This window comes from Anneissia japonica, unplaced genomic scaffold (genome assembly GCF_011630105.1).
Source record: "Anneissia japonica isolate Jap-2015-1 unplaced genomic scaffold, ASM1163010v1 scaffold171_len658169_cov177, whole genome shotgun sequence".
Lineage (NCBI taxonomy): Eukaryota > Metazoa > Echinodermata > Crinoidea > Comatulida > Comatulidae > Anneissia > Anneissia japonica.
In genome coordinates this window covers 395,725-419,876 of record NW_022733907.1, presented here as the reverse complement: position 1 = coordinate 419,876, position 24,152 = coordinate 395,725, and the positions used below count along the sequence as shown (strand labels likewise).

Below are 24,152 nucleotides of genomic sequence, written 5' to 3'. Positions count from 1 at the left end.
TTTATTCAAAAATAATTGTAATTGCAGTACTGTATTAAAGACTGAATTGTTACAATTTTACAAATTCAAAAAAAGAGACATTAAAAAAGGCAAGAGACAAACTTGGAACAGACATTAAAACCATCAGGGACTTAAAATTAAAAAAAATATTTTTAAAATCTATACACGACAACAAATACATAAACAGATGAGACATGCAAAATGGTGTATAAAACACCAACTAGCTATATTATTAATGACGATACATTACCTAAAATTGATAAAATCTAAATAAAAAAAATTTTTTCCCCCTTCATTCCCCTTTCTTTCCCTTTCCTTCTTCTTAGGCCCTTCTCTCATTCCAAAGTCTGGTCATATATTGCAATGGGCTATTAAAATATCTTTTGGTCCTATGTCTACGGAGAGACAGTTGATTGGTAAGTTTCCTACCATGGCACTCAAATCTGGTTTTAGGGATCCAATTTTTAAAATTAACCATTAGTGAGTTGTAAAAGTCCAGGCAAATTTTCTCTCTGCGTTCTTTATATGTGGCTAATCCACACAGAGTGCGTGCGTTATCATAGTTATGATAACGGTGTCCTAACATAATTTTACAGGCTCCCTTCTGGATTCTCTCCAGATTCTTGGTTTCATTATCAGTGAGTTGTGAGTGCCAGGCCGGTGCAGCATATTCAGTGAGGGGTCTTATAAAGCCATTAAAGATAGTGATCAAATCATGCAAAGGGAGATTGAAGTGTTTTAACATTTTCCACATATATAGTCTACCATTAGCTTTAGATATAATATTTGTCGTATGTACTCTCCATTTAAGATCAGAGGGGAGTTGAATGCCTAATATTCTTACTGAATCTACTACCTTAAGCGGAGTGCTACAAATAGTCAAGGGGGGGGGGTCATCAACTTGGTTTTTAGAGAAGCAAATTTTCATGGTGGCACATTTACTTGGGTTGAGGTTCATGTTTTTTTTCTTACTCCATTTACCAAAGGTATCTAGATCTTCTTGTATACGACTAGGTTGATTGGGCAACTTACTTTCAACAAGTGTGATGTCATCAACATATTTAAAAGTATGGATGGAATCACTTAGTGCTTCATTAATCATTACTAAGAAGCATAGAGGTCCTAGTTTAGTACCTTGTGGGATGCCACCATTGGTGATTTCCCAATCGCTACTAGTACCCTGATATTTGACACATTGTGTTCTGTCTCGTAAGAAGCATGAAATCCATGAGATAACTGAGGGGCGGACATGTATGTCAATTAGTTTGTTTATGAATACATTGTGATTAATATGATCAAAGGCTTTGCTGAAGTCTGTAACCACTAGAGTGCTAGAATTACTTACTTTATCTGAGTTCCTATAAAGTTCATTAGACTACGGATACATAGGGTATACGTGCAGATCTAACCCCCAGGCACTTTCTTTCATAAAACTCTCTTCTTTCACTGAAACCCTTACACATAGTAAAGCTACAACAATAATTAAGCTAAATATAAGCCTACACAAGTGATGTTTGGTGCTTCTTATCGAGCTACTCAATAGTACGTGTAAGTAGGAGGGACGCTGTATCAGATATTAATGTAAATCATTTAAAAAAAAAAAACAAATACGGCACAATTAGGAAAAGGCAAACGATTTATAAAATGAAACTCGGAAATGGTATGTAATTTGACACAAATTTATTGTAAATTTTAGCGAGTACTTTCGGTTATACATCCCTCATTAAGCTTTAACAGATGACCTAAGCAAGAGAATAATAATGGCAAGTCTGTAATCAATCTCTATTCACCCTTAACCTTAATTGTTTTTAAAAAAGAGGAAAAGTGTGAAAACAAGTTTCCTCAATTGGGACTTGTCCTTGGGATCTTCTGCTGTCTATGCAAGAACTTTTTCGTTGATGATAAGCTATGCCCGATATCATTTTTCATCAAAGTTCCTTTATTTGAGCACTGTTTCAACCATTTGATTATACCTCAGTGCTACGCAAAATAAATATATGTATGCATATTGATCATATGATTATAATAATTAAGATTAAAAATGTACATACGTTTAATAAGTTATGCCGTAGCCTATATTATTTCTTACTTTATAGTAATAATAATAATTCTTTATTGGTCCTTATTCAATTGGAAATCGGAAATTTTGGCTGGGTCTCTGGGGACCCATCACAGCCGCAGTGCAGCGCCAACTGATTCAACTACAACATATAACGGACACATACGGATGTAAACTTTGTCCTTAACCTGCCGAACTCTCAATGTGAGGGTTATTCGAGGAGCCAAGCAATCAGAATCCAATTAAAACCTGACGCTGGCCAGGTTTGAACCGAGGTCTTCAACACAAGAAGCAAGAACAATACCTTTTCCACTCAGCTCACATATATTATAATTATTATAAGTTTCATTTTTTTAAAGTATAAATTTGACTGTCAGAAAAATGAAGCCCATCTTGATAAAAGGCCCATCCCAGGGTCTTGAAATATAAGGTCATATAATAGCTTCTTTTCTTTTTCTTTTTTAAAGCAGTAATTGTTACGTACTGGTATGGGATTTCAAGTGAAATTTAAAAATACTAGCAAATTTTGTTCACATAATTTTAAGATATTGTGTTGCTAAGATAAGGAAAAGAAAGTAGATCCAGGTTGCCGGACGTATCGTAATTGAATAAGCCATCTATGGTGGAATCAGCGAGTATAAACATTTTCACTCAGTCATTATTCTCAAATCTTGTGAAGTGCAGTACAATAATATTAATTAATTAATTTGCCATCATAAATTTAAGATGGATACGTCTGATGTATATCACAATTTGAAAGCTACGGGTTCAACTTGAATAATAGGTTGTTGGTTTATGAATCATTAATTCAACTTTAACCAGAAACTACCTAGCAATAAAGATGTCAACTCGATAAGTTGGTGATTCATTCAAGTGTGTTTCGTGAATGTTTTCACAATTAACAGTCGTTCCTTTTTATTCTAAGCTTAGATTACTACAGAACATACGCAAATATTGGAGAAAAAACACCAAAAGTATGCAATATGCAAAGAGTATTTGGATACTGTGCATCGGACTGGAATTGATAATCATACAAACAACGTTGGCTGGTAAGTGAACACATTAAAATAGTGCGTTTTTTTTTTTTTTTTCCTGCAAACATTAAAAATGTAAAAATATTCATTGATTAAGAAAATTTCCCAGGAATCTCGGGAAATAGACAGTTTTGAAAAAATAGACATGCTCCTGTCCTTTACCTCTTTACTCTGTCTAATGTAAAGTACATTTTATTATAGACGTTACATGTCAACATTTGGAAAACAAATTTATTGAGTATGTGTTTTAATTACAAATGTTGCTTCAGTAGAATTATGCTCTATTAACGTATAAAACCATGTGATTACGTTGTTGAGCCTATAGTATAACGTAAGAGTAACATTAATGGTATTTAAGGTGTATCTGCTCTATGTCCTCCACAGTCACCAGCGGATCTAAGAATTTGAAATAGAAGGGATTCAGGGTAGTAGGACTTTCACAGATAGGGGGTCAAGCCGTGGCACCTCTAGAGGATCGGAGTCGGCACTCTCAGACTTATTTTTTTTTCTTCATTTATTTTATAATGTTGAAAAAAAGCGGTGGGTCGGGGAGCCCGGCCCCCTGAATCCGCCACTGGTCACACAGGAGTACTTCGAGCAGAGTAGTAGCTGCCACGTTGAAAAAGCACTTGCGGCTAATGGCCAAGTTGTTCTATTGGATTTTCTCATTAGGGAACGTTATCTATAACTCGTTATTATATACACGTTATTGACAGATAAATCAGAAATATAATTAAATTAGCTGGTAGTTTTGTGAAAATCACATTGTGTTCATAAGAATTATACCAATATAAAGCTATTACCGGTATAGGACAATATCAATTTAGTATCTCCCTAGAATTAAAAAAAATAAATAAATAAATAAAAACAACATATATTTCTTTTTATTTTCTCCGTTAGAACGGCTATTATTATAGGTCTATTTTTAACCATTGGTATATGTATAGTAGTTTTCCATGCACTATTAAAAGTTTGGTATACAATGAAGAAAAATATATCATCAACAAGTTGCCTGAAGTTCGCAAGGCAAAAAACTAATGGCACTTTAGTTTACTAGTTGTTTTTTTTTTTCAAATTGTTATTGATATTATGTACCGTACTGTACTATTATTTTTTCATCATTGTTATTTTAATATACTGTTATTGTTGTTATATGATTATTATTATCACTATACTTATAATAATGTTAAGCGTTTTTAAAATTATTTCTACTAAACGTTGTTAGTTATGTGCAATCTGGTAGCCATTGTCAGGTTTCTACCATTGTTCTTTGGACCATGACATAACAAACCATTCAAAATTTAATAAATTTTTTCTTGGAACAATCTAGACAATTTTATGAAGATCCATGAATCAGTTTTTGAGATATTTAGGCTACGTCTAGGGCCTTAGCATTTTGAATGACCCTCCGCCCCAAACTCACACCCGAATCTGGATCGTCACCAAAGTTTGATAATGTTTTCCTTGTAACTTGGTTAACACTTACAGAAAGTTTCGGTACAGATCAGTAGATCAGTTTTTGAGATATCTGGTGTAGGGTGTTTTTGTTTAATGGGCCTAACATCCACAGCACACTCCGGATCATCACTGAAAAACAAAAACAAAACATTCAATGTTAGAAATCTTCTGTGAAAATCTGACTCATGTAGACCTAAAACTGTAGGCAGGAGGCTGCTAAAACACAAACACACAAAGAAAATCTGATGAAAATATAACCTCCTTGCAGAAGTATGGTAATAAAAAAAGAATCATCGAACACTGGTTCTTTATTATTATTATTATTATTATTATTATTATTATTATTATTATTATTATTATTATTATTATTATTATTATTATTATTTTTATTATTATTATTATTATTATTATTATTATTATTATTATTATTATTACTGTATTACTATTATTAATTTATTATTAGGCCCTATAACCTCCTTGCAGGGGTAATGCAATAAAAGAATCACCGAAATATGGTACTTTATTATTATTATTATTATTATTATTACTACTACTGCTACTTTACTACATTTTTAAATCAGACTACTAGGCTACTGTACAAGGTCCTCTTCCCCACTCTCTTTTCTTCTTTCGTAGTTTTTAATAAATTAATATCAAACTATAAAATATGTTATCTTGTTATATATTCATCCATCCAATTTTTGTCAGTAAGTGACTATTATGCTGAAAGTACAGTAGGCCTATATGATAATATTCCCAAGAGGTCAATGGTCAGTGGCAAATTCCTGTTACTTATACCCTGCCCCTGCTTTCTTTTTTCCATACGCGTACGTGGAATCGAAGCTGTTCAGGTCAATCAAGGTTCAATATGAGTTCAATTAGATCTAGAAAAGTATAGTAGGTTATGCGGTTCTTGAGGAAAAACACCGTATGCCTCGGACGTATATTTCCCCTACAAGGATTAAAATTATTCGATACTTTCTACAAAAATATATCTTATATTTCTGTTGTTCATATATTAAATCTAATATCAACTTATTTTGTTTTGGACCATTAATGCCGCTACCTTAGTTTATATGTTTATTTCCATAAAATGGCTTTTCAGAATCTTCTTTGCGATGTCTTTCTTTACATTAGGATTTTTTGCGATGATTCCAAATGTCTTTTTAACATTGAATATATTAACGTTTGTATCGTGTTCTACATCTTAACATACAACATTTTCTACTTGGCAATGTGTGTATCAAACAAAAGAAAAAAAAAATTTAATTTTTTTATGGACAAGTCAATAATTGAATCTTGAGTCTTGATGTCAGTAATAAAAGAAAATATTCTAAGAAATGTAAGTACGTAAGCAGAAATAGCACGATCGGGAGTAGATCCTACCTGACAGCATGGTATAAAACCTGTTTATCAAAGGCTATCAATTTTATCTGTCAAGTTAATTGTGTGTACTGCATTTAATTGCATGAAATGTATTATGAATTTTCACTCTGAACATTTTAAATCCTATACTACTATACTGCCCTCCCATGGCAAAGGGAAGCATGGGACAACAGGACAGTTTTGAGAAATCAAGCAAAACGTGTTTTTGCATCAGCCGTTCTAAATGATGAAGTGTGTTTAAAAGCTGTCATGTGATTTTTGATATATAATTAGAAGGCCATTCAAGGTATAATAATAAAAAAAAATCTAAAAAGCAGTATTTTAGCTTAAAGTGTCCCATACTTCCCTCTGCCGTGGTATTGCACAACTAGCATGTTGGAAATACGCCATATCAAAAGGAAGCAAATACACATTTATACTAAATAAAATACTCACATATGGACATATAAATTGTAAATTTATGATAACAGCATTCTCTACATAAAAATTACTCAGCTAAAATTTTTTTAAATCAAGAAATATAAATAAATATAGATAAAAGTAGGCTACCTTATATACAGATAGCCTAAAAGAATAAAATTTACAAATTTCAAAATGCATAAATTATGTTGCATCCCTGATTAAATTAATATCTAAATATTAAATAATATTTTGAGTGATTGGAACTAAAAATTATTAACTATTAGATTGGAAGCTACCGGTGTGTGTTTGTAGGGCTTGTCCTCGTTCACTGTTATTTTCCAATGTATCAATTAATGCAAGTTTATATACACCCTAGTGTTGATTTATTCAAGATTTATTCAAAATGCTTTCAGAGACACTAAATATTCATCACAGGTTTCTCAAACAATACATTTACATTGGAATAAATAATTTTGTTATTTTCTTTCTTTTAATATACATCTTGCTGGGACATTATATGCGAAGGCGATTTAGAATTAGGTTAAGTATGCATTTTGAGGAAATAAAAAAAAAATATATGTTTCTAACCAAGCAGTATTTTAGTTGAAGCGAGTAACCTGATAACAAATAAGGATACCTTTTATGGCATAATTAATGGTAAAATATGAAGCAGTGTATTTCCATTCCTGTTTGACAAAATGAATTGAATCGCTGATTCTCAAAAACAATTCTAGGAATATTTCAAACGCGTCTGCGTTCTTCATCAACTTTTGAAAAAGAATGTATTAGCGCACAAAATATTTGTGATTTTTATTTTTATATTCTTGAAAAGTCAATGAATGTCTAATCCTTAGCCTGTGTTAATCAATAGGCCTATATATCGCATAATACAATAAAATTGCCTTTATGTACTTTATAATTATGAACAAAAAGAAAAATAACCATGAAATATCCTAAAGTTACAAGGAAAAAATTAACAAAGAAACTGGCAAATATTACGTTAACTTTATAAATTAAAAAGGCGGTGAAATTTGGAATGATGAATCTAAAAACTGTATGATACTTTACTGATTCATTTAGCTTTGGTTAAATCAATAGTTTAAAAAAGATCTTCCCTACACAGGGTCAGAATACTGCATTTTCTGATCGGCTAGTGATACACACAATGCCACAACCTATCCCATGCTTCCTTTTGCTGTGGCTTTATTGTCAAAAAGTGGACATACTTCCTAATTATGATATTAATATCTCAATAAATATTTTGAAATGTATTTTTAGTTTGAAATGTGCAGAATGGTACTAAGGCCAGTCATGTTAGACAAAATATTTCATTAAAAGGAATAGGATTATTAAGTAATATTTAAAAATTTAGTAGTTAATTTTACTCGTTAAGGATATATATATAAATTAAAGTATCCGTTTTATGTATAATTTTGTAATCTTGCAGATAGTAGCCCCTGGTGGTTTATAGAGCGTCAAATAAATTGAATTGAATTGCTTTTTATCTTTGTGATGACCTATTTTAAGTTACTGAGTTAAATCTATCTGCTACATACAGGAATTTAAAACTCAAACACGTTGCCTTATACAATACGCTATGCCTTTTATCACTGTGGTTGCTGTTGTGATTTGTGTTGTTGTTGGGGTTCAGGACTTCCACATAAGAGCAACTGCTGTCTGTTGTGGTTGCTGTAGAGGTTGTTGTGGTTACTGTGGCCTTCTTGTATGCTGCCGCCGTAAAACACGCTGAAGATTCTGAATAGTTTTTGCCGTTGTGGTTGTTGTGGTAGTGGTGCTTATTGTTGTGTTTGTTGTGGCTGTTGCTGTGTTGGTTGTTGTGGTATTTGTTGTTTTTGTTACTGTTGTTGTCGTCATTTGCTTTGCACTTTCAAGTAACGTAATTTAAATATATTGTTATAGCTTATGTCCGCCTTCGTGATGGTCTTACACCTTATGAAGGACGAGTTGAGGTGTTTCGCAATGGAACTTGGGATAGTATTTGCAGCCGAGGATGGGATCTAAAGGACGCTGAAGTAGCTTGTCGGCAACTTGGTGAGTTTAAATATGTGATCCTTATAGTATTGTTAATACGGAGATGGTCTGACGTATGGAACACCGTACGTACTGGCAAACCCCTTTTGTTCCAAAGCAAATTATCCCAATGTCTTACATAATTACGGTGTCCCTCATGGTTAAATTTTGGGCCCTCTCTTGTTCACAATTTTTTTTATTAACGATCTTCGTAATTGTAACTAATTATTGTACGCAGATGACACTATTTTTATGTTAACGGAACTAACACTAATGAAATTAGCACAAAATTTGCAAATGATATGGAATCTGTTAACAACTGGCTTATCTAAAAAAAAACTTCACCTCAACTCATACAAAATGAGGTGATGCTTATCGGCACACCTCAGCAACTTATTAGTAATACTCGCATTCGTGCTAACACACCCACTAACTACGTTGTAACTCACAAACACATATAATATTGACAATAGGCTTACCTGGCACACTCGTGTCAGTAAGGTTTGCCAGGACGCAGAAAACTGTTAAGAATCCCACTGTTAATACCTACAATCACAACTACTACAATCACCTACTGTTTCTTCATCTTCATCTAACTATTTTGCCACAAAATGCTCATCTTTTGCCACTTTAAAAAAAGCTTGAACATTTATTTTTCAAAATATTTTATAATCTCTGCTATATAAAAACCGTTATTGTTGTTTCCATTGACAATATTATTGTTATTTATTTATATATTTAATACCATTTAATCTATATTTTATCGTTGAAGCTATTGCTTTTGTTTGTGCTATTATCGTTATCATTATTGATATTATTATTAATCTTGATTTCTTTCCATTATTATCAAAATTATGATTATTACTTATTAAATTATAAGTCTGATCATTATTTGTTATGCTTTTATAAGAACTGATATTCTTTTGTTATTGGTTTAATGTTTCATATGGAAATGTAATTTTTAAACTTGTCAACGTATCTTCTATTTTATTATATGTTTTTTGTTTAGAACATCTTAATATTAGTTCTCTATTAATGTTAAGCTGCTCATGCTATCCTCATTAATTACGGTTAAGTTCAAGTAAATAAATAAATAAAAATAATTGTAACACTCTATGAGGTTAACATGAATAATTTTATGAAAACACTGATACCAATTTGCGTTTTGTAAAACTCGTTTACTGACAAATTTGTGAGTTTATGTCATTCAGAACATAAGGTTGTACGGTGACAGTAGATGGTGCTTTGGTCACTTCCACATAACTTCAATATATTAAAAAAAATTTAAAAAACGCAGCAAGGAGATATAAAAAGGAGATGTGATCAAATTATTAAAATCCAGAGCAAATAGTAATGTGTTTTCTGGGCCTTCGGGGAGCCATAGTGTGCCACTACTGGGAGTCTTTAGTGCCCCGTTTTCAGCTACATGATATTGCTCGAAAGTTGTATATACAGTATATAAAAGAATATCGATGCGTCCATTACAGCAAAATTAATAAAATCAGACTTCCACATAAGAGCAACTGTAAAATTTCAACATAAATTTGCTCGTACGTCACTTAAAAAACTTAGGAAACGTAATTACCGAAATTAATCAAATTCTTTAGATTTTGTAGTTTGATGAAGTGCAAAATACAATTCGAGTGAATAATCCTCTGTAATGTGTTATTATAATGAGATGTTTTGTCCTTTATGATGTGCTATCGTACCGAATACTCGGTAGGTTCCCAAATACTCATAAGTGATTCGAACCCACGACCTCCAGGAGAACGTGACTCTCCGCGTCTCTAGGATTATAACATCGGAAATTAAATATGTCGACAGTTTCAATTAATGAAGCCACAGTTATGAGTTTACTTGAGAATATCAATATCGAAAAAGCAACGGGAAACGCAGCAGATCCATTATCGTATCGACTCACACGCATTTTCAGTTAATAAATTCAGGAGTATTTCCTATTTCCTTCTTCATGGAAAGTCGCCATTATTACCCCTTTTCATACGAGTGGATCCAAGAATCTAATTTGTAATTATCGTTCGGTCTCGGTTTTACCAACATTTTCCAGTCTTTGAACGAATAATTCATGACGCAGTCCTAAACCATGTTCTGAGTCAAAATCAGTACGGTTATTTTGTGGGGAGATATGTCAAACCAAACATTTAATGCTTCTTTTCACTGAATATGATGCTTTAAATTGTTCTTTATTAATATTTGACCAGTTCCGTTCACCACGGGGTAAATTCTCGGCCCCTTACTTTTCAATTAATTTATAAATGATCTTCCGTTACAATTAAATTATTCAAAATGTACTCTTATTTGCGGATGACGTAAAGCTCTTTAAAATAATTTCGTTTATTCAGGATGCATTGCAACTGCATTTAACTAGTACCACAGGGGTCACTTACTTTTCAATTAATTTTTAAATGGTCTTCCGTTACAATTAAATTATTCAAATTCACTCTTATTTGCTAATGACGTAAAGCTTTTTAAAATAATTTCGTTTGTTAAGGATGCTTTCAACTTCAGGAGGACGCAAGCCACCTCGCAGACTGGGCCGGGATCTGAAAGCTCAACCATAACATTTTGTGTTGCTAAAAATAATTAAAACCTTTTAAAGCCATTTTGCTTTAGAATCAATTGACCACAGATCTAAAGGCAATTAAATCTCAATTACAATGTTAACATTCTCTTTCCTCTCAAATGATAATCTTATAATTAAATCAGGTGTCGAAATATATAAAAAGCTGTATTCATTGATTTAAATAAATTGACTTGGTAGAAGTAATTAAATGTTCTTTAATTAATAATTGTAGGTCTATAAAATAATAATAAATAATAATACTTCCTATTTTGTATATTTTTGTAATAATAATAATTTAAAAATATTTTGTAAATAGGCCTAGCTGCCTATGTAATAATCATATTATCATATATTTTCAGTATATTGATACATTTAAATTTTGTACATTTAAAACAAATTGTTACATACTTACATTTTTTGTTTAATGCTTAATTATATTATTCATATTACTGTATTTATTTTTTCTTGGGGACCCCTTTTGAAACAAGCCTATCAGCTTTATGGTTATCCTCTGTTATCCATTCCGGTATGTCTTATTGTCAATGTTTTGCTCTTGTGTTTTCAAATGAATTTTTTGGGTTTGGATAAACGTTATTCATTTTTATTGTGCGAAATATGCGCAAAACAAGTGAGCAGATGTAATTGGAAAAACAATAAAAGAAGAACTCCAATCCATCACCCAAACCGCTGTATGGGGATAAGCACACGCCGCTGAGGAGGATCTGTCAAAATGGACCGGATTCAGGCCCCTCCTATTCCAGGACGTATATAGGGGGAGCCGTGGGAGCCGCGGCTCCCCCCCCCCCCCCCTTTGTACACAGTGTTAAAATTTTGTTCACACAAAGTGTAAAAAGCTTGTTCTTGCTAGCCAATAAAGATTCTTTCCAGGGATCACTCAAAACAAAATAAATACTTCTAATCTATGTAAATATGCACCAGCACACGTTATACATAGGCCGACTATAATAACACATAGGCTAGGCCTAAGCGTGATTTTTAAAAATCTTAAATCCTTAAGTCCCAGGCAAGGTCTTTCAGATACAGAGAAATGTGATATTATGATATGGTTCAGTTTGGTTTTTATCCTCTTGTAAGCTATATAAAGTTTTGATTTAATACTCAATACTACTAGTAGTAATAATAATAATTATTATGATGATGACGATGATGATGATGATGATGATGACGATGGTGATAATAGATAATAATATTAGTAGTATTCAAAAGTGAAGAAAATTGTGCTAAAGGGGAAAAAATAAGTTGTGATTTATTGATCACAATTATTATAGTATAGTTAAAGCTATAGTTAGGCCTAAGTTGTTTTGGATATTAAGTAGATCCCTGATAAAAGATCATGAGAAATTTGTTGGCGCTTCATTTTGTCTATATTATAATGATGATGAGGTGATGATGATGAATTTACTATATAAAAGTGCCATTTCCGGCCATCTAGAGGTACTATTTCCTCAAATTTCGCACCTCAGCTCCATCCATGGTGGGGCTGAGGTAGTTGTGAATTCACTGCTTTGAAGTATGAAAAGTACATACTCAAAAACAATGTTTATAAGCTTTATTTTCTATGGTACATCACACATGTTAATAAGATCTCTATGGTTGCCGAAAATCCCTGATAAAAGATCATGAGATATTTGTTTGCGCTTCATTTTGAGTATACTGTATAATAATAGTGATGTAATGATGATGATGAATTTTACTAAAAATGTCATTTTCTGGTCATCTAGAGGTACTAGTTCCTCAATTTTTCGCACCTCAGCCCTAACGATGGTGGGTCTGAGGTGGGTGTCGACTCACGAAATGTCCCCTCCCACCTTTACCTTTTGAAACAGATTGCGTCATTCCTGGTATGACATTAAACTCCATCGAGTACAGTATTTTAAATAAAGAATGTTTTGAGCAGTGGTGGATTCATGGGCCCCTCCCCCTAAATTTTTTAATGAAAAAAAGACAAATATAGGCCCCTATCCAAATATAAGTTTGAGAGTGTAATTTACCGCCATCTAAAGGTGCCCTAATCATAGATTTTCTTACCTTAGCCCCAACCATGGTGGGGCTGAGGTGGGAGGTTCCTCAATCTGTAAAAGTCCCTCCCTGGGTCACTTCAAAAAACGAAATAAGTGAGTTTTAAACGAGATTTAAACAAAAAGACGGATGGCGACTAACGAATAGATAACGGTAAAGAATTCCATAATTTAGGTGCAGCAACCAGAAAAGAACGCTCCTATCCCCACATGACTTTAACCTGCAGGGTGGACTATAAGTAGTCAAATCAGTTGTTCATCTGAGGGTACGTACAAGTGCAGACTTAATAAGTTGAGAAATGTATTTGGGAGATAAGTAATGAATGGATTTGTAAACACACATTAAACTTTTGAAATCAATACGCTTCTTCACGGGTAACCAATGGAGATGACGGAGTAACTGTGGTGATATGTTAAAATTTAGGTGTTCCAGTAACCGACCGAGCAGCGATGTTGAGTAGCAGCTGAAGCTTATAAATTGATGTTAGAGGCAATCCGTAGAAAACCCCATTACAATAATCCAATATGGATGTTACTAAGGCGTGCACGAGTTTAGAAGCGGCATCTTCGTGTAGAAAATGTTGATGTTCGAAGTTGAAAAGATACTGTTCTGCAGATGTTATTAACGTGCCGCTTGAATATAAATAGATTTTTTTTTTACTTTGAATGGATAACAATAAATATTATACTATACATTATGAAATGTAAATTATGTCCATTAGGTCTACTCTCAAGAAAAAGCCAGTTCTTTTCCGTTATATATTAAATATGCAAGAACTTAAGAACTTGAGTTTCTGTTCATAAAGATTGATGTGTTTTTACTGACTTATGAATGGGGAGGCGGGCATACCATGAAAGAATATAGTTCTGTCCAATAAATGCCTGGAGTTCACAAGCACTGAAATAGCAAAACAAATAGTCACGTAAAGAAGAAAAAATGATGAGAATGTTATAATCTAGTGAAATCTCTATGAATACGTTCACTCCCGACAATATCACATTTCATATAAGGGATCCATTTCGGGGACGCAACACACACAATTTAAATAAAAACACATATCGATTAGGCCTACTTTCCGACGTTGTTTCGAACTAACATAACCCAATTCAACCATCCGATTATCTAGAAGATGTATCCAATATCACCAATAGACTAGCCAAAATAATAACCAGTGAATTATCTCTGAATACGTTAATATAAGGGTTCCATATTGGGAACGCAAGGCCTACTCGAAGATTGAAAGACAAACTATTATACATAGTGAGTGGGCATTTAGATCAGCCAGTGAAACGTTTATTAAAAAACCAAGAACTCGATTGACTTCAAATTACAAATTGGTTGAATATGGAGACGCCATTTGAGGTTTTATTGAATAATAACGCAAAGGTAGATATGATCAATCTGGCGCGAAATTTCAATAATTCCGCTCCATAATATTTCAATAATTTTTTTAAAATTATGAAGTAAAAAAATATGAAACATGAAAAATCAATTCGCCGTCAATGAGACTCAAACTATGGCTGGTGGCTTGCAGAAAAAGCAAAAAGCGGAACAAAAACAATAGATTTTTCTGCTAACACAACATGAAAAGCCAATAATCAGAACAAAAACAATGGCTTTTTCTGCTAAAGCAGGAAAGTCAATAATGGCTTTCCGCTATTAGTAGAAACGTCAATATTTATAATAATAAATATAAATCGGGAATTAGACCTCTTTTTTCTTCTGTTTTATAGACCTATTAGTAAACTTTACAGCACACACTATCTGAGACCATCATCATCTTTGTTGGCTGAACTGGTGTTGGTTCTGTGTTTTAATGTGATATCTGTTGTTTTGTAGGATACTGGAGAGGTGCTATGTTTACAAGGATAGGTCAAAATGGGAGAAGCCGTAGCAAGTACATGCTATCCAATATCGCCTGTACAGGCTTAGAAACTGCTGTTCAGGATTGTCACCATAAGAATGTTCTCACAAGTAATGATTACTCAACAATTGAAGAAGAGGAATGCCCAGCAACGTTGGCTGCTGGTGTCACGTGCAACGGTAATTTTTAGGTGTTTGGTAGAATCTAAATTTTCTAAATTTATGATTGTTTAACCTCATATATAACTCAAAAATACTTCGTTGCAATTTAAAAAGTATTTTATACGAAATAAATAATTAAATATAAATATTAATTAGAATTACATACTAACGTTAACTTCTTTTTTACATTTTGTTGTTGCTTTCAGTTCCTGGATACCAGGGTTGCTTTAATCATTTGTCAAATGCATTAGCTCTTCGAAGAGTTTGTACGTCTGATTCCTCAATAACTGTTAATGTGTGCGCGGCTTATTGTAGACGCAAAGGTTATGCATACTCTGGTGTTACACACGGTCAAGAATGTTGCTGTGATAACCAGGATCCACGAACCTTCTCCGAGAAGCGAACTAACAACTGGGATTGCGCTTTGCCGTGTGCTGGAGATAATTCACAGGCTTGTGGTGGCAATCTTTACATCGCTATTTACAAATGTATGTCAATTTAATTTCCTTTTATATTATAGAGCTATTTTATGAAAAAAAAATACTCGACTCAGCATCATGAAAACAGAAAGGAACCAAGAACCAGGATTGCCATTGAAGGGGGGGAAAGGATGTAAAGATGGGCCAGGATGTAAAGATGGGCCAACTGGGGTCAGAGGGTAAAGCCCCCGGTAGAGCCTGTTGGATGGCATCTTCGATTTTACATTATTGTGACAACTTCCAAACCCAAATACTGGTCTAACGATAGATCGCTGGTTGAAATGTAAATGTTTGAGATTTATTCATTTATATAATTATAGAAAATAACAAATTCAGTAAATTCTCCTCGACAGTTTGTAATGTTTATTTTTACAGCAGAAATTGGCTCATGTGGTGCAGTTTACACTTCTCGTTCTGGATACATAACTTCTCCAGCTTTCCCATCAACGTTAAGCTTCGATTCAGCCTGTCAATGGACAATAAAGGCACATGTCACGACGGTCATCCATCTTAAATTTGAGATGTTTCAACTCGGACCGTCGGATAACATGACACTCACGACCAAGATGAATCGCAGACTGATATTGGAGGGAAATCAATTCCAAGGCGTCATTCCCGTCATTGATCCGGTGGTGACATCAGAATTGGTGGTAGAATTGAACACTGGACAGACTGATATTTATTTGCAGCGTGGATTTGTAATGCATTTCAAGACTAATTCAGGTACTATTTTTACGGATATATGTCAGGATTTCTATGTTAACGTTTCTGAATTATCAAATAGGCCTATATATTTTATTACACTAAAATTAGTAATGTTTATTTGGAAGTTTGTTTTATAATATATATATATATATATACATATATATATATATATATATATATATATAACTAATAAGGAACTTTCGTTGTATTTTGTTACACTAAAATTAGTAATGTTTATTGGGGAGTTTGTTTATATATATTATATATTATATATAATATATATATATATATTATATATATTATATATATATAACTAATAAGGAGTTTTCGTTAATAAACTACGTTTGATACGATTTGTAATATCATGTATTTGAGCACTATATTATTGAATATAAAAAACAAAGTACTTTGATAAAGACCTACGGATATGTTGAAATACTGGTTTTCTCCATAAAGTGTTCTAAAGTCTATACATGGTATTCGTTTAATGTATACACCAAATAGATAATAAATGTATATAGGCCTATATATCTTCTTGTTGATATTTTCCTTTACTACCGTAAATAGGAACAGAAGCAATCCCAAGCCAGCTTCCAAGTCTAAATCCTGGACAAGTTCAAACAACATCACATTATAACGATGATATTTATCCTGATAATATGCATCCCGGAGGACTCTTTTCTAAGGGTAAGTTGTATGACGACTGAATATAATATCAACATGGCACCTAAAAAGGTTAATTATTGTCGGTTTTTGTTGTTAATGAAACAGAAACGCATGAAAGGCAAATAAGCGACTTATTAAAACTACAGCAGTTGGAGATGCGAGTGGGAGGCTTAGAAAAGTTGAATCTTCAGATTATCTTTAAAGCGTTTGTATTGACCATCACGTGTCACATGCGTTAATAACAAATATTGTTTTAATATTCGTCTGCTAGTTGTGTAACTTGTACGAAACACGAAACTTTGGTAGAGGCTTTCAAACGATGTAAGTTGAACAGCTTGTGAGTTGTTTGAAAACACCATTATCTAGGTCATGTGTGGCAACTTTCAGTGTTGCAGCCAAAAAAAATATCATAAGCAGTACAGGAGCCATAACACAGCCTTGTTTGACTCTTGTTTACTGGAAAGCTGTCAGATAGCTCACTGTCAACATGGACTGTTGCTTTCGTATCATGTTCAAGAATATTTGTTGACACCCTATTGTCAAGGGAGCATCACGGTCAACAAGATCAAACATTTCGTAAAATCTATTAAAGCAGTAAACAAATGTTGATTTTGCTCTCTGACTTTTCTTGTACCTGTTCGATTGCGAATATCATGTCGACAGTCTGCGACTAGATCGCAAACAGTGAAGACGCCTTAGGACAATCTTTGCTAGAAGTTTACCGGGATTTGATAATAATTATTTAATAATAATAATAATAATAATAATAATAATAATAATAATAATAATAATAATAATAATAATAATAATAATAATAATAATAATAATAATAATAATAATAATAATAATAATAATAATAATGTCATTTTGTTAGGCGCACGTATCCATCCCTAGTAGGGGTGCTCGCGGCGCCGTTTTCCACCTGCCGAGTGTACATGTAGCCATTTCCCGCATTATTATGTGAATTAATTAATTTAATTATTTATTTACTCATTAACGTATATTTATTTGTGTCGGACCAGACAGGATGGGAAAGATAGGCAAAATAAGATGGAACTACTCTTCGGGGTCACCATCCATCACCATCCTGGCGCAATCCCGGACCTCTGCCTAGGTGGCTCGAACAAAGGAACGGGAAACACATTTTCCCTGCCACAGACGACCGGGTGCTCAGGAGTTGTAATCGAGACAGTGGCCCCAAAAAATAAATGCCGGCCTGTGAGAGACGGGGAAAAGCGGTTATTGAGTTGATTCAAAGTGAGAAATAAAAAGAAAAGATTTAAGTTCAGACTTTAATTCTGGGAGTGAAGTCAAATTTCGAACGTCGAATGGGAGCTGGTTCCAGACTTTTCCAGCTGCAAATTTAAAAGCCCTTGATCCCCAGTGATTATTGATTCTGTATTCTGCGAGCAATGAGCGATCAGCCGAGCGGAGGCCTGATCGAGATGGCTTGTGGGGGGTCACAAGTCTGCTGATATAGACCGGTGAAATTTCATGCAAAGCCTTGAAAATGAGCATCCCTTGCTTGTACGTGATACGTTGCTTGATTGGTAGCCAATGTAATTCCCTGAGGACTGGAGTTATGTGATCGTGTATTCTCTTCAGAGTTATAAGTCGGGCAGCACTGTTCTGGACACGTTGGAGTCTAGTGATGAGTAACGTGTTCAATCCGTGCAGAATAGAATTACAGTTATCTAGCCTTGAAGTTATGAAAGAATGAATGAGTATTTCAGCAATGTGACTATTTATATTCTTTCGAATGCGACTGATGTTATGAAGGGAAGTACGAGCAGATCTACAAACCGCGTTCACATGTTGAACCATTGAAAGGGTGTTGTCAAAAAGAATGCCAAGATTTCTGCAGGTGGGTGATGGTTTGATTAGAATTTTACCAATCTTGATGTGACTGACAGACTGAAAGAGAGACTGAAGCTCTTCTGCTTTTTCTCTCCACCATGCATCTTTGGTGTTTCTGAGTCTAGATTGATCTTCCTGGCGGAGTTGGACATAATCTGTGCGTTTGGAGGGGCTGATGCTGTCTGAAAGCCACTTCTAAAAAGGATATTTATGCACCGCCCACTTCATACTTACAAAGTGGTCTCGTGACTAAATGATGTCAGACTTGTTCCTTTACAATAATTGTAATCAAGGTAAAAGGTTTGATTTGGCTTTCACCTGCTCATCAGAAGGCATTGTAAGGTCTCGGCAATGTGGTGCAACTAAATAATTTGTATTTTGCATTCGCAATCGCAACATTAGATTTTGTATAGGTACATCCATAGCTCATATTAGAAAAGCATCATTTTTTTTCATGTATAGGCATCATCAGAATACATAACTAAATACATGAGCACTTAGAAATTGTAGTAGTAGTCTGACACTGTTTTAAACAACATGACTACAAGCATGATTTATATATTTGTTTTATTTCATAATCTGAAAGAATCAAAAGTGTACATAATAATGATCCAAAAACTTAAAGGAATAAAAATCGTCGTATAGAAAATATCATTGCAGGATTGTATGATAATGCCTATAATATAAACTACGTTAAACACTCAGTATACATTATCCTAATCGGGTTCTTGACAGGGCCTAGCCTAGGATAGGCCTAATTGGGTAGACCAGAAAGAAATTGCATGCCACACACTTGGTTGGAAACGGTAATTTCATATGCCGTTTTTAGTCCTACTTATTTCATTTTCATTTCATTTATTTATTTTCCAGATTGTTACAAACATCACAAACCTAGAACTATTCTGGCGGATCGTCAGAAAGCAAACAAATTCACTGAGCAAAGACTTTCCAACTAATACTAGAACAGAAACAAACAGGATTTAATTAACATGAAAAGCAAACAAAGCAGAGAAAAAAGCACAATCAGCAAAAAGAAATGAATCAGTAACAGAAGAAGGGATCTCATCCCACATCCGTGGGAATGAGATAAAAATGGAGTTAAAAAAGCATTTGTACGGGCCTTTGCATGTCAAAAAACAATTTTCTCAGTTCTACGGGCAACAGGAACAGGCAACAGAGCATCATCAATGAGAAAAATCTGACCATAGGCCCTTGGCAACGAATTTTACACGAATATATTTTAGTCTATTGACAAATGTAGGAAGTTTTAAGTGGAGCAACCTTTCTTCATATGTTGGTCGTGAATCAAATTGAGTTTGAAAATAATATGGAAAGCAAGATCTTGCAAAGCGCAACTGGACCGATTCAATTTAAAAAAAAGGAAACCAAACAGGAGAGGGAAATTCAATAATTGGCATAATATAGACTTAAATAATTTAATGTTGTACAGTATTGATATTATTATAAGGACTATGAAATTGATTGTTCACGGCCGCCCATATTCTTAGTATCAATTATTACCTTAATTGGTAAAAACATTATAAAGAGATAGTGTGAGAGATTCATTCATCATTATGAAGGTAACATTTAGGTATCAGACTAATATACCCTTTTCGTATGGTCGGCCACCAGGGTCGCTTTTAAGGTAAAATCTGTGGGGATGCTACTAGTCTAATACCTTAAAATTTCAAGAAAGTATGTTTTATGCTCTCCCTATAACGACAAATAACTAAAACAGTGATATTTAGCATTACAGTATTAAACAAATTTACATTAAAAACTATCCAGGTGATCATCGTCATCATCATCATCTTCATCATCATCATCATCCTTATCATGATCATTATCATCATTATCATCATCATCATCATCATCATCATCATCACCACCACCATCACCACCATCATCATCATCATCATCATCATCATCGTCATCATCATCATCATAGCAATGATGATCTATCTAGTCCAATGCCTCGTATTATGCACACCAGCCGCGTATTTCATTCTAATCAATGTAGGGATATGTAGACTAGGGCGATGGCACAGTTTGGACTCGCGTAGTCGTGTGATTATTTTGTCTCCAGTTTAATACCACAACACGGTAGGCCTACTTAGTGCATTTGCTTTATTTTTACTAATACTGTATTATCGTATTAGGTCAACAGGAAAATATTTAATCGACGACAACACTGCAACTGTTTTGTTTTCTTTTTAGTCTTTGTTGCTCTAATAATGTTGTTTTGATATATAATATTTTCTTGAAATTCTATATTGTATACACATTAAAAACATTTGAATTGCTTTCGAATAAACTATATAAAGGTCCAATATTTTGTATCTCCTTTGTGGTGAAACCACTAATAGTTTATTCACATTTCATGTTATTATTTACAGAATTATTGATAGCAGTAATTATTGTGTTTGGAGTAATTATGATCGGGTTGGTACTCGCATTAACATGTAGGTTTTATAGGTGAGTATGTGTTAAATAATGTCCTTGTGTTGCTTTTTAACTGTACCACCTTGTGCTAGGTTTTATCAATATTCTATGGAAAAGCAATGTAATAGAATTAAAATAAATATATAATTTACAATTATATTAAAATGGACAATAAAGTAGGCATAATTATAACAGTAATTGTCACAGGAATTGCACTTTGAACTTGATCCTACTTCAAGATGTACTATATGCAATCGACATTTTATTTGGCAGCCTGACCATTTACGAACAGTATGTAAATCGATATATACATAGGAAGATGACAATACTAAATATAATATACTTCTTATTTCTTTAAGTGGCAAGAATCAAGAAAAGGAACAATTTGTTAAAATACAACAGCCAAAGCGATTACCTGAATTCTATATTGAACCACCAGCTGATCATTATTATAACCTTCTTCCACTTCGTAGCCAATCAAAGCGTTTCAAGTCTAAGCCAACTGTGTGTTTAAATGAGTATAGTGGACGGCCAGTAATGACTAACAAACCGCCAATAAAACCAAAGCCAAAAATGACAAAGTCACCTATGTATGGTGTAAGTGTCCCATTAGTTACGAAACCTCCACCATCAATGCAGGTAGATTTAATTTCTCAGCCACAATATCAAAATTTAGGCCTACCAATAAAAAACGTTCCGGGTCAAACCCCATTAATTAACCATGCCAGTCCTTATGATTATCAGCCTATACGGTTTACAACATTGCAGCAAAAATCGTGTGTATTACCTGTTGCAGATAGTATTACGACAGTCGAATATAGTACACCGTCGTCCGATTTTCATTCAAACAATTTGGGGTTACACAGTGTGCGTACACAGCCACAGACCCGATGTCCCATTTTTAATCAACAAACTAATTTTCATAAAAAATTTGGTAATATATTATCAAGTAAAGGCAGTAGAAAAAACCAGTATGATGAAATTGGCTTCAAGGTAACTCCAAGAAAAAGAAACATGTCGCAGATATCAAACTCATCTAGGGACAGTGATTTAGATGGTTATTTAATACCTTGTAAATAGATGCATTTATTATTTTGGTGGTTTTTTTTCTAAAAACAATATTTGAAAATTTAGAGTGGTCTCAGGGTTCGGTCTCCAATTAGAAACCACTGACTAAGGTCTCTAAACAGACAATGTCTGAATAGTAGTCTCCAGAAGCAGCATAATTGGATGGTGATAAAATACTAAAACCTCTAATAACAAAAAACCAAGCTGCAAGTGGTCATCAATGACTGCATCATTAAAAAGAAACTCCGGACACAATTAGAACTAAAATGCAATAGATGGTAGGCCGCAATGATCAGTAGTCTCCAAAAGCAGCATAATTCGATGGTGATGAAATACTAAAACCTCTAATAACAAAGACCAAACTGCAAGTTGTCGCCAATGACTGAATCATTAAAAAGAAACTCTACAAATCCGGACACAAGGACTAAAATTCAGTGGACAGCAGGTCGCAATATAATTATCCAAGTTAATCTGTAGGTTTCTGATGAGGTCAACTTATTTTAAGCTTTTAACAATGGTATTTTAATTTACAAAACACTGAGGGATACCAGTATTAGTGTACAGGATACAGTACCATGAATATAGGCATATTTCTTAAATATAATGAGCAACAGTGCAAACCATTGAAATTGAATGTTTGAAGAACACGATATTAAAATCGGGAAGCAGAACATCAATGCAGTTCTTACATATCCGGTCACTATTGCAGTGTGCACACCCACGTCGGACTCCTCTTCAAGTGGGTACATTTACAAAAAAGAAACCCTGAAAACTGACAATAAATTCCTTAACTTTTTTTTAAAATATGTGATTCGGTCATTAAAGGCTGATTTATTTTTGAGTGGATGTTGTCTAAGAAAAAAAAATATTTTGGTTAGTGAGCATTTGTTAACAATGCCGATATAGTGTGCCCTTTATTAAATTTAACATTAGTTATATTTGTGTTATATTCTAAAATATGGTAGCATATACAGTTATGTCGGATAACCCTCTCAAATAACAGTACTGAAAACAGCCAGAATCAGCAAGCCATCGGGCTCCTTCCACTGGATAGACCCCTTCGAGAATCCCACGGATTTCTACACTTCAAAGTTAAAATCTGTGGAAACATTGTAAATCATTGTTAGATATGTGATAATTATGTAAAATGAACATCTCTGTTAAATACTGGACAATCATTGTTGTAAATAACAGTGCATTTGTTGTTAATATACTTTTCCAAAGTGGTCTTGTAGATTGTCTTTTCACATGGGACTTTTAGTGGTCATTGTCTTTGATTAGAGGTGTCTCAGATTTAGATGGTGAATATAGTGTAAAAGATAGGTGATGAGTTGGTACTTTGATAAAGAAATAGGGGGGCCTCGATTTGGAGGGTTAACTGTAAAAGTAACTTATTATATAATAATTATTTAAATTATTCGAAATTGTTTTTTGTTTTTTGTTTTTTTTTTGTTTTTTACTTTGCTGTGATTAACGAAGCATTACAAAAATATCGTTCCTAAAGCTGAATAGTTCATAAGTAACATGCATTAAAATACAGTATGTTTCGTTAAATGGCATCTCTTCATAGAGAAAACTTTTTTCACTATAGGACCTTAGCCCTATGTTTGTAAAATGTGAACTTACAAATGTTTGATAACCGTGACAACTCCAAGAATACAATGCAATATTTTTTGTCAGTGATACTTCATCTCCGTGTTTAACAGAGGTTTCCTAATGCGCCTTTACTGTAGTTTTCACGTAGCATTTAGAACAAATAAATAATCAAGGCTTCAATAGAAACCATTGAGTTTACAAAATATCGGAGTCTCTGAGTGTTTTAATTTCTGCTGTTCCTTTTAAAGCAGAAACATTGTCTTTCCTAGATTATTTTTCTCAGGTTTCTATGATAGCAAGGTGATTCAACAAAATGACGCTCA

At 33.6% G+C, this 24,152-nt stretch overlaps 1 protein-coding gene across 2 annotated transcripts in view; it reads left to right on the top strand.

The window, feature by feature from the left end:
* LOC117116270 (deleted in malignant brain tumors 1 protein-like) overlaps positions 1 to 24,034 on the top strand; it is a 26,305-nt gene extending 2,271 nt beyond the window's left edge. The window contains exons 2-9 of one of the 2 annotated variants that reach the window (XM_033260276.1): positions 2,985 to 3,108; positions 8,260 to 8,391; positions 14,831 to 15,034; positions 15,223 to 15,504; positions 15,871 to 16,218; positions 16,768 to 16,887; positions 21,120 to 21,198; positions 21,525 to 24,034. In XM_033260276.1, coding sequence (XP_033116167.1) covers positions 3,036 to 3,108; positions 8,260 to 8,391; positions 14,831 to 15,034; positions 15,223 to 15,504; positions 15,871 to 16,218; positions 16,768 to 16,887; positions 21,120 to 21,198; positions 21,525 to 22,245 — 1,959 coding nt within the window. In that variant the 5' untranslated portion in view covers positions 2,985 to 3,035 and the 3' untranslated portion in view covers positions 22,246 to 24,034. Of the gene's footprint in view, positions 1 to 2,984; positions 3,109 to 8,259; positions 8,392 to 14,830; positions 15,035 to 15,222; positions 15,505 to 15,870; positions 16,219 to 16,767; positions 16,888 to 17,888; positions 18,005 to 21,119; positions 21,199 to 21,524 lie in introns of those variants that run through there. The other variant, XM_033260277.1, reaches the window with a different exon arrangement.
* The last annotated feature ends 118 nt before the right edge of the window (positions 24,035 to 24,152 follow it).